Here is a 12,266-nt window from a genome sequence, read left to right as displayed (position 1 = left end):
AACATTCCAGAGTTCTAGTTAGGAAGGTATTTGATGCAGCCCGGATTTCAGGAAGATTATGTGAGCATGTGCACTTCGCTAGTGACCTCACTTGATTCTAGTTATTTCTCAAGTTGTGGCCCAACTTAGTCTCTAGAGACTTAAGAGACAGAAAAAGCTCCCCGGTCTGATTGTGTGAAATGGGTGTTGGATTTAGATAAATGTGCAAAGTTAAAGGAGGATATGTTAGACAGGGTTTTTTTTTGTTGTTGTTTTTTTTAAAAAAAGAAAGTCTGACCAACTAATTTGCATGGCTTTTAAACAGCCCCAGGGATGAAAATGGAAAGACCACCGCAGCCAGCAGCAGGCTGGGCGAAAAGGTCAGAAGACGCCGGCTGGGCTGCAAGCTTCAGCTGCGCAGCACGTGGTGGGAAATCCTTAGCAATCCTTCTTGGCTTTAACACGAGGGACCAGCCAACTCTTCCACATTAATCCTGGACTTGGGTTAGGTGTTATATTACAGATCTCTGGGACAGCCACCAAGCAGCTGATTCTTAAATAGCAAGTCTCCTTGGTTTCTTACCAGACAAGTCAGAAATTGTGGGGAAATGGAAGCAGTTTATTTTCTTCATATCCATTGTCTCACTAAAATAGAGCTCTTAAGTCCACTAGGACACTCAGCATGAGGTAACAGCTGCTAACAATCAAAGGGAAAACCTTACAACACACACATGCTTTCCCCGTTTCTCTCTTCCCTCTGAGTGAAGAGGAGTCCGATTTTCACCTAACTGTTCATAAGCCTAAATGTTAGTCGCTCAGTCGTGCCTGATTCTGTGTGACCCAGTGGACTGCAGCCCACCAGGTTCCTCTGTCTATGGGATTTTCCAGGCAAGGATACTGGAGTGGTTTTTCATTTCCTTCTTCAGGGGATCTTCCCGACCCAGGGATCAAACCTGGGTCTCCTGTACTGCGGGCAGATTCTTCACCGACTGAGCTACCAGGGACTTATTCTAGCTTGCTATTCTTCAATCTCAAGAATTTCCTAATAGAGTCACTTAAATATGTTCACAGACAAAGCTATGTAACTCCATGACAGCAATGGTTATTTTAGCTTAGCATAAAATCTTTCAGAATAAAACAAATTCATGTCAGTCTCATAAGGGTGACTTGCAGGCACTTAGCAGAGTGTCAGGGTGTAGGACTAGCTCACTGTTACATACACATTAATTAAACACCCAGAAGGGGCTTTCCTAGTTCAGTGGGCTCTCTTAAAGGAGATGCCCACACATCTATTTACCCACTTAGGAAAGATGACTGCTTCCCTATAAAGTCAGCAATCATCTTAATGTGGCAGAAAGCACTGGAACACGAATTAAGGGACCCAGTTCTTGCCCGGACACTGGCACCAACAAGTACTGTGGCCGTGAACCTCATTTACATAATACGAGGGAAAAAAAAATCAAGGCATCTAATTCAACTTTGCAGCCAAAGTCAGAAATACTTGATTTCCACAATAATTCTGATAGAAACTCACCCACCCTACTGGAAAACCTCTAGAGAAACACTTCTCACTGCTTGGCAAGGTAGCATGGTCTATTTTTAGAATATTTCTCATTTTTAGGAAACCATTCCTTATTTTGGGTTAAAAATCTTTCTCCATCCAATGGTTACCCAACCAGTTCTAGTTCTTGCCTCTAAAATCACACACAACCAGGACCATTTTCCTTTCACCTGAGAGCCCTGAACATACTTGACATTTCACACCAAACCTTCACTTCTTCCAAAAGCCTCAGTAAACTCCCCTTCCTTGCTCTCCCTCCTGACTTCGCTGTCTGGCCTTCCCTGCTTCCTTCTTTCCTCCTCCCACAAGCATTAATTGCGTAAACTACCAGACATCCGTCCACATACGTGACAGGCACTCTCGACCCTCGCTTTCTTAGCTTTCTCTTCTGGATTTACTCCAGTTAGTCTGTCAATATCTTTGTAAAATACAGTACCTTCAGATGTGAACATTTTCAGAACGTGGTAGAACTATTACCTCTTACCGTGAATACGAGTAACCAGTTTCCATTGATATAACCAACTTCTTTTGCCTGTGCCTAAAAACTTCCCTCAATACCATTCCTCCAAATGAGCCGAATTTGGACTTTTGTTGGGGAGAAACTACTGACTGAGATTTCTCTTCTTTTCCATCAACCAAATGATGACTATAGTGCTTCTTTATGCAGTGTATGAGTTGCTCAGTCTCTTTGGGGATTTGAGTTTGCTTTAGATTTGGATGTAGCACTTTAACTCCATAATAGAATGAAATAGCTTCTTGCCCTAGAATGCTATACACCTCCCTTACGGTGGCTGCTCTGATAAGCTCCTGCTTGATTTAACATTATTCTGACTCTTCAGTTTGGCCATTTTTTATAGATTTTATCTTGGCAAGAAGCTGGTGGCAACAAACAGGCTGATCTGTGATTAAATGGCTTCAGCCCAGAGTAACTATTTCCATCAGCAGAGAACTGCCTACAAGTTGTAAAAATGGGTGTAGGTTCTCTTTTCCTCTTTTCTTTTTACTTACTGACTGGTTCATAAAGAAAGCATTACATTCTCCTTCATTAGTTACCTATAGCTGTCAGGAAGCAAGCTTTTTTTTAAAAAAAAAACGTTTTTTTGAATTTTAAAACAATCAAGGAATTCCTAATTTCAGAATTACCTCCAATGTCACTGATTTCTTCATTATAGAAACTAGATGATAATGGTCTTCCCAGGTGGGGCTAGAGGTAAAGAATCTGCCTGCCAATGTAAGAGGGTTTGATCCTTGAGTTGGGAAGGTCCCCTGGAGGAGGAAATGGCAACCCACTCCAGTATGCTTGCCTGGGAAATCCCATGAACAGAGGAGCCTGGTGGGCTACAGTCCATGCGGTCGCAGAGAGTCAGACACGACTGAGCACATGGCACACACACAGATAATAATAATTGCAATAATGAAAATGGAATGTGTTTATCAGGAATCAGCCGTTGTATTTATTGGGCATATTAGATACTATTATCTCACTTAATTCTTTCAGCTACTCTATAAAATAGGTATTTTCACCTCCTTCAACAGAGCAGGAAAGTGAGGCTTTGAGAAGTAAAGCAACTTGTCTAACTTTCATGAGCTAATAAATGATGAACCACTACCCTCCTCTTAGAGGAATGTTGTGCCTTCTTGCCACCCACTCAGCTGGTGATTATTTTTAGCCAATCCTGGGTCTGGTGTGTGGGGGGGGGTGGGGGGGTGAGCTATGTTAAAGGAGACAGCATGGCATTCAGGGTGGTTCCTTGGAAAGAATGGGAGTTTTATAAGGGTTCTAGTCTTGGTTCTGACACTAAGTAGCTGTATCACCTTGGGCAAGATAATTATCCGGGAGTAACATCTTTGCTATCTATAAAATAAGTATCCTAACTTATGTGAAGCTTAGAGGATGTCGTATCTGTGAAAGCATCTATGATGGGCCTGCACACGAAGCAGATGCTTAACAGGTGATCCTTCATTCCCTGCATTTTCAGGCCCCTGCTGAGCAGCACCCTGTCATGTCTGGGTCTCTTCTTCCGCCATCATCCTTGGATCATCTAGAGGGAGTGACGTCATAGGAGAAATGTCCCTTCTTGAATTTAGGCTTATCTCAACAGTGATGTCTCTTTAAAAAAAATTTTTTTTAAATGGTATCTTTTTCAAAAAACTAGAAGACGACGTGCATAGTGTAAAAAGGAGAGTAATGCAATTCCAGTTTCAGTTATAACACAGGAAAAGGACCCAAGGGATATTCAGCGGGAATACTGGCAGAGACAGCACTGCCTAAGTTAGCAGCTAGAGAGAGTGAACAGCTGCTGCGTGCAGGTGTTCAGAGTCCGTCCGCACAGCCTCCTGCGAGGACACACGAGCGCCCCGTGCTCTTCATCCCTTTAGGTGTCTCTCCCCAGCCTGCCTCGGTTTCCCTGTCTGCTAAAAGGAGGTGTTGGTACCAACTCCCAGGCCTGTCCCGAGGATGAGTCAATACAGGAATGGTTCCTCTAAGAGTTCCTGGAGCTCTGGCTTACTAAGTGTGATCAGTTGCTGCTGCTGTTGGTGTTTAGCTATTGTCTATGGCGCACGGGAAAACACCCTTCTTCCTCTGATGAATGTTGAGAGCAACAAACGTGCCCGTCTACAGCTTATCCTTTAGTTCTCTAAAACCACACGGTGACCGAGTCTGATCCTGTAAGGTCTTCCTTTCAGAGTTGGTTCTGCCAGCCAAAAAGGATGGACTGCTGCTGCTGCTGCTAAGTCGCCTCAGTCGTGTCCGATTCTGTGCGACCCCATAAACGGCAGCCCACTAGGCTCCCCTGTCCCTGGGATTCTCCAGGCAAGAACACTGGAGTGGGTTGCCATTTCCTTCTCCAGTGCATGAAAGGGAAAAGTGAAAGTGAAGTCGCTCAGTCGTGTCTGACTCTTAGTGACCCCATGGACTGTAGCTACCAGGCTCCTCCGTCCATGGGATTTTCCAGGCAAGAGACTACTGGAGTGGGGTGCCATCGCCTTCTCCGAAGGATGGACTAGGGTCTCAGAAAACAGAAGACCATCCTGTCTTGTGGCTCATCTGTCCTACATGTGCTATTCATATCAGATCTCTAAAAGCAGATCCCACATGCATTTTCAACTCAGGAAAAAAATGTAAAGGCATAAAAAGGTAAAGAAGAGTAAAATAAGTATCACATGTTAAAATTCTATCATATTTGTATCAAATCTTTTAAAATTGATTCAATAAATATTTACTGAATACACCTAGCAGGTGCTGGGAACAGAGAAATAAAATACAATTGATAAAGTCGTCCTTCCCTTTGTATGCCTCCCTGACCCTGGGTCCCCTGTTCCTTCCTCAGATACAACCACTGCAGTAGATGTGATATAAGGCCTTCTTGTCCATTTTTTATATATTTATATACAGATATTCAAACAAAAATCTCATTGCTTTTGTACATTTTAAGGGTGCATATAAATTATACTTGATTTCTGCATCTTGGTCTATTCCACTTCACTCATCGTAACTGCTGTATGTATCTCATCATATGAATGTTCTATAACGTTATGCATTATAGGTTTTTTAGGCTTTATAGGTTATTTCCAGTTTTGGGGCTATTACAAATGATGATGCTTTACACAGGTCTCCTTGTGCCCATAAGTGAGAATTTCTCTGCGAATTGCTATATGTTATTTATTAAAATTTCTAATTTTGGTAAAAACTACCATAGTGCTCTAAGAAAAGTTATAGGATTTGCTATTGTCAGCATTTTTAAGTTTTTGTCAAGTTCATGGGTGTTGCATGGCTTTAATTTGCATTTCCTTATCTATTCCTTTGGTTGTGCATGTCCTTCAATGTTTATTGACTTGTGGTTTCCTCTGTAGTGAGCTGCCATTAATAATGGCTGCCTCATCCATGTTTCTAACAGATTGCTTATCTGTTGTTTGCATTTATGTGCGCATGTTCAGTCGGGTCTGATTCTTCACGATCCTGTGGACTGTAGCCCGCCACGGTCCTCTGTCCATGCGATTTTCCAGGCAAGAATACTGGAGTGGGTTGCTATTTCCTCCTCCAGGGGATCTTCCCAACCCAGGGATTGAACCCACATCTCCTGTGTCTTCTGCATTGGTAGGCGGATTTTTTACCACTGAGCCACCTGGGAAGCCTTTCATCTACTGATTTTATAAAAGTCATCAATATAACAATCTATACTCTTACACAGATGGCAAATACCTTCTCCTGGTCTGTTGCTTGTTTTTTAAATCTCTGCCTAATAGTGTCTTCTGCCATGTCAAAATTTAACATTTTGATGTGATCAAACCTGTCACTTTTTATGGTTTGTGATTTTTCAGTCTTGCTGAAATTACCATGGGTAGCAGGAAAGTCAATTACTATAATGAAACAAGCAATGGTGAAAGAATGAGATGCAAGTATAGAGTGGGCTTGAATCCTCAAACCACCACGTACTAGTCACAGGACTCTGAATAAAACAACCCGAGTCTGTTTCTTCTTGCTGGACACATCTGTCCATTTATCCAGCGAGTATTCTTTGGGTGTCTGTTGCACACTGGGCCCATCCTAGTGTGGAAATTGCAGCGGTAAGCAAGACGTACAAAGTTCTTGCCCTTACAGACCTTATACTGCAGAGGGGAAGTCAGATCATGAACTTAAGCAATTAACCTACAACTGAGATGCCATGAACATGTTCTGTAAATTGAAAAGCATACAAACGTGGCATTATGATTATCAGTATGAGGGACATTGTGGAAAGTTCTTCTAACGTTGCTCACACACTGAAGGTATAATTATCCTATTTTTTTTTTTTTTAAGAATGAACCATACAAGGCAAAGTAACTCTACTAGGTAGGAAAGGGTTTTACACTCAAGGGCATCATGGACTTTGACCAGCAACTGGAGACTTCTCTCCACTTGGTTCAAAGTTCTCCTCCAGCCTTGCCTAGACCAGTCCTTTGAGCAACAACTTCATGCCAGGCAGATGGGTCTCTTCCCTGCCCGCAACACATCCAACGAGCCTTCTACTTTTCTCACCTAATCATAGCCTCTTCTAACACTGTTCTCGCCTAGATCGTAAAAAGTAATAAGCCTCATATCATCCACCTATTTCGTTTGGTTTTACACATACACTAAAATTTCTAATCAATTTCCACTACTAAACTGATAGGGAAAAAGTAGGAAAAGCAGCAGTAAATATATAAAATCGTGTATACCATATATATATGATATATTCTTTCCTCATTATTTGTAACACAACATACAAATCCAAGAATCAGCTATATTTAGGGTTTTAGTATGTGAAGTAATGACAACCTGATGCCAAAGGCAGAGCGTGTAAGATCTGTTTTCTTGTACATTTGTAAGGGTTAAGGCATTAGATTAAGCACAATTAAGAGGCTCAAGACACAGCCAATTTGATGTGGGCAGTTGGGCAAATAGCTGAAGTTTAATCTGATTATGTGGCACTCTTAGAAGGTTCCAAAATGGTACTTCAAATCCATTAAAAAATTTCAAAATACATTCAGTTATGTGACTGCATCTATAGGTGAGAATCATTCAGTGAGAAAAACCGCTCTGAAATGAGAACACAGTTCAGCTTTTCATTTTTCACTATTTAACAGAACTCACGCAGCCTAAAGAAAAGGACAAAGAATAAAGTCTTTATCACTTTTTCATTCTCTCCAGAAAAAGTCTTGAATGTTAAAACTGAAATCTCAGGAATATGAAAAACTTTTTAATGTAAATGTATCAATCAAGTTAGATTTTTAAAGGTCTCTATCCCAGGCACGGAGAAACGTTAGGTTTGTAAATATGAATATGATGAAATTTCTGTGGGCAACAGCCACCAGTTTTGAGTATTTACTCTCAGCTAGCTTATGTATGGAGAAGGCAACGGCACCCCACTCCAGTACTCTTGCCTGGAAAATCCCATGGATGGAGGAGCCTGGTGGGCTGCAGTCCATGGGGTCAGACGACAAAAGAGGAAACCTAGAGAAGAAGTTCTTGCCTGGAGAATCCCAGGGATGGAGGAGCCTGGTGGGCTTCCATCTGTGGGGTCGCACAGAGTCGGCCACGACTGAAGCGACTTAGCAGCAGCAGAGAAGAAGCAATAGTGGAAAGGGGCTGGAGACAGTGAAAGATATTTTCAAGTTAAAATATGAGATTAGATGATAAACAACACGAGAGAAAGAGTAAGAATCAGATTTCTGACACCGTAGATGCCGGAGCTGGTGGAATTACTAACAGCAAGAGGGACCAGAGCCGAGGCTGAAAGGCAAGTAGCTCTCTTTCAGTAACACTGGGTTTAAGGTGGCAGGGAGGTTCTCACGAGTGGAAAGGGCCCAGCAGACAGGAGGTAAATTTGGAAGGTGTGGCTCATCCCAGAGCCATTCTGTCTAATACAGTAATCATGACCTCAAACCATGTGTGACCATTGAGAAATTGTGGTGAGGCCAAACTGAACAAGTTTTAAGCATAAAACACACACCAGATTTTAAAGATTTCACATGGGAAAAAAAAAGTACCCAATGTTTTCTACACTTACTACATGTTGAAATAATATTTTTGTGAATTAGGTTAAAAATACGTTAAAAATTAATTTCACCTGTCTTTTTACTTTCTAAAGTGACTACTGCTGCTGCTAAGTCGCTTCAGTCGTGTCCGACTCTGTGCGACCCCTTAGACGGCAGCCCATTAGGCTCCCCGGTCCCTGGGATTCTCCAGGCAAGAACACTGGAGTGGGTTGCCATTTCCTTCTCCAGTGCATGAAAGTGAAAAGTGAAAGTGAAGTCGCTCAGTCGTGTCCGACTCTTAGCAACCTCATGGACTGCAGCCTACCAGGTTCCTCTGTCCATGGGATTTTCCAGCAAGAGTACTGGAGTGGGTTGCCAGTGCCTTCTCCGACTACTAGAAAATTTTAAATCACACATGTGGCCTGCATTATATTTCTCCTGGGAAGCATGAATACAGAGCAATACTAGGCATGTTTTAGGACCACATAAGGGGAAGAGAATTCTGAGAAGAATCACAGACATCATTTAGAAGGGTCTCAACTGCAAACACATATGCGAGAAAGAAAAAAACATGTCATTATAACAGTTAACATTTACTGAACTCTCACAGCACTAAATGAGTCACATCAAGTGCATTATCTTATTTGTTCCTCAAACAACCTTATGAAATGACATTAGCGTCTTTTTTTCACAGAAAAAAAAGCTGAGGCCAAGAGAAGTTAATCTGCCCCAGGTCACAGTTAGACGCTGTGCTGGAATTCAAACCCAAGGTTGAGTCCGCCTCCTCTAGTTCCAAATTGCTACATCAACCCCAGAACAATTGACATTCTGCTATTAAATTGTTAAATTTTAAATGGCTGTATTTAAACTAGCAATTTATTACCATGGTTCATTGTTAAGAGCTGGTGAAATACCAGCAATGTCCTAATTCCAAGATTAAGAAAAAATACAAGTGAGCAAACTTGTAACTTCAGGATTATGGGGAACTACTGATACTGACATACTTCGGCTACGGTTGAGCCTCAAGAAGAGCTTCCAGTGCAACTTCATGCCTTCAGTCAACGTCTATTCCTAACACCCAGACCTGACGAGTTAGGGGCACACAACCAGCTGTCCAAGGGAGATGACTCTGGGTGCAACTGAGCAGAAGGGCCCTGGCTTCTGAAGATGATGACTCTGGGTGCAACTCTGAGCAGAAGGGCCCTGGCTTCTGAAGATGATGACTCTGGGTGCAACTCTGAGCAGAAGGGCCCTGGCTTCTGAAGATGATGACTCTGGATGCAACTCTGAGCAGAAGGGCCCTGGCTTCTGAAGATGACTAGAGAGACAAGGTGATCCACTTACATGTTCAACACTATGTTTCAGACTATGAACATTTCAGGCTATGAACACACCTGAAACTCTCAAACTGTGATTAACATGTTTTGAAGGGATCAATTATACCTCAACTAAAAGAAAAAAAAAACAACAAACATGTCTTGAAGGGAGCTAAAATTTCAACCTTTTGTTGAAGAACCAAAAAGTAAGCTTACTCAACTGGATACGTTAAAAATGGATTTGATACGCTTTTGAAGAAAAAAATGGCCTGATATTTTGACTGGAGTCACAGGTAGCAAAATCTCCTACAAATATAAACTTTTATAAAAATGAGATGTCTTACATTTGGTTTGGTTGGTTGCTTGTTTTTAACTACAAAGAAAAATTTCTTTCCTTTTTATCTTTAATTTTTTACTGTCTATCTAGACAAGACAGTAGTCAGAACCATAAGCTTGCACAATGATGGCTAAAATCACATCATTTACAGAAACTTTACCAGGTAGATCGTATTAGGCAGTTTGGCTCAGATTATAAAAGCACCCTTTCCCAGGCTTTAAACAAAGGATTACCATAAATTTATACTCGGGAAGTGGATAAAAGGGAACTTGAAAGAAAAATGTGTTTTGGAGTAAGACGAATTAGCAGAGACACCTTGAGAGACTGTTCATGTTGGGACTTGGATCCAGAGGGGTGTCTGAACCGAATCACTACCTTATAAACCCTGAACTTTCACATATTCTGCATCTTTTTTTTTTTTTTTTCAAGTGGGAAGACTTGGATTTGGACATTTACAAGAGAAATAATTCTCTGAAGACCCAAAGTTTCTGAAAAATGCTTGTCTTCAGGCAGTATCAGCTTGCCCTTTATTTTGGCTTTTCTAGGTTTCCATGACTCTTCCATTCAGTTAAGGAGACTTTCTTGGACTTTTCCCTTTACTCACTGTAATTCATAATAATTTGGAGCAAAGGTTCAGGCTCCGAAGGACACAGCCAGTTAGCCCTAAAAACGCTTTGTCCACCCCGGTGCCAAGCTGCCAAAAGCATGGCCAAGTCTGCTCTTGCCATCAAGGGCCACCACACCGAGTCCCTCTTATCCAAGAGCATGTCTCCTCTCAACATCACCTGTGATTCTCATCATTACAACTGTTAAGTGAATAGATAAACCTATAGTCGCGCTGCTGTTTCTCATCTGTACATTAGCATCAGTATGCTGCTTTACTGGGCTAATTTTTTCAGTTTACGGAGCACTGGCGATTCGCCAGGCACCGGTGCAGATACCAGGAATAGAGCAGTGAACAAAATGACAAAAAAATAAAAATAAAAAAAGCCCAACTCTGCCCTAGTGAAACTGACAATCCGGTGGGGAACATATTCAATCAGGTCGTAAACTAAATAGAGAGTGTGTTAAACAACAGAGATGCTCGCGGGGGGGGGGGGAATGCAATCCGACTAGGGTCATACGAACTTCAGTGAGTGGGGTGGGAAAGACTGGATTTTTAGGAAGAGTGGCCAAAAAAAGAAGGCTCCTCCGTGCACAGGGAGATTGTATGTGCCTGAAAGGGGAGAGGGGGGACAAAAATCTAGGACTGACTGGTGTCAGCTGGAGCGGGGGGGGGGGGTGTCGGGGGGAGGAGATGCGCGTTCTTTTAACGAGCCCTCAAGTGGAGAGAGGGGACCATCTGGGAGGGAGGAGAGAAGCAAAGCTAGAACAGGGGCCACCGAGGACGTACGCGACTTCACATTTTGCCCAGGACTCTGAGCTCCGCACACCCTGTCCTTTTTTTTGGAGTCACGGAATCGGGCTCTGCCGCCGACACTCTCGGGCGATGCCTAGGTCGGGGACACACACACGCACACACACACACATACACACGCCCCTTTCTCTCCGGGAACAGAGCCTAAGGTCCAGCAGAAAGCCTCGTGAACTGGGAGACGAGCCGGAGCCTGCGGAGACAGCGGTTGCGGGGGGGAGGGAAGAACGGAGCAGAGAGGCCCGCTCACCCCGGTTCACACGGGGATACCCCGCCCCGACCCCGGCGTGCAAACCCGGGGAGGCCGCGCGCAGACACACCCCCGGCGCTTGCAGGCGCTGTGCAGGCGGGAATTCAACCGTTAGCGCCCCGGAGCCGGCATGGGTCCCGCGCGAAACTGGGCGCCGTCCCCCGGGCCGGACCGGACCGGACTGGGCCGGGAGCGGGGAGCGGCCGCCGCGGGACAAGGGGAACGGCGCGGCGGGCACGTGCATGCAACAGGGGGCTGGACGCGGCGGCGGGCGCCCGGAGGGGCCGGGCGGGACCGCGGAGCCGGCGGGCCCGGGCCAGGCCCGCGCGCCCCCCGCCCACAAACGTCCGCCGCCCCCTCCCCAGGCCCGCGCGGCCCGGCCCGCCGACAGCGACGGGTTCCAGCGGCCGAACCCGCAGCCCCCCGCGCCGCCGCCGCCGGCCGCTCGGCCCCCTTCCCGCCCCGCGCGTCGGTGGCGGAGAGGAGGAAGGGGCGGCGGCGGCGCGCGGCGCCCACTCACCATGGCCGGCGGCGCGGCGACCCCGGCGGCCGGCGGTGCGCTGTCCAGGGTAGCCGGCGTCCCTCTGCCCGCGCGCCCGGCGCGCGCGCCCGCCGCCCCGCCCCCGCCCGCCGCGCGCGCCCGCCGCCCCGCCCCCTCGGGCCCGCGCGCGCGCCCCCCGCCGCAGGGCCGTTTCGGGCGCCCGCCGCGCCCCGCCCCCGCCCCCGCCCCTGCCCCTCGCCCGGGCTTCGCAGGCCGCCGCGCGCGCAGGCCGGCGGGGCAGGGGCGCGCCGGCCGGGCGGCGGCGGCTACCCCCCGCCACCGGCGCCCCCTGCCGGCCGGGCGGCGATGTGCAGGCCCGGCTCCCCCCACCCCACATACACACCGGCGCCCCCTGCCGGCCGGGCGGCGA

General features: G+C 45.8%; 1 protein-coding gene across 1 annotated transcript in view; it reads right to left on the bottom strand.

The window, feature by feature from the left end:
* The window catches only part of ELOVL2 (ELOVL fatty acid elongase 2), a 43,335-nt gene extending 31,394 nt beyond the window's left edge, over positions 1-11,941 (bottom strand). The window contains exon 1 of the mRNA XM_081523831.1: positions 11,876-11,941. Within this exon, the coding sequence (XP_081379957.1) occupies positions 11,876-11,878 (3 nt within the window). The 5' untranslated portion in view covers positions 11,879-11,941. The remainder of the gene's footprint in view (positions 1-11,875) is intronic.
* Positions 11,942-12,266: the final 325 nt, after the last annotated feature.

This window comes from Giraffa tippelskirchi, chromosome 8 (genome assembly GCF_054371585.1).
Source record: "Giraffa tippelskirchi isolate mGirTip1 chromosome 8, T2T-mGirTip1v1.2.pri, whole genome shotgun sequence".
Taxonomy (NCBI): domain Eukaryota; kingdom Metazoa; phylum Chordata; class Mammalia; order Artiodactyla; family Giraffidae; genus Giraffa; species Giraffa tippelskirchi.
Note: the sequence above shows the minus strand (reverse complement) of the source record. Positions and strands in the feature narration are given on the sequence as shown.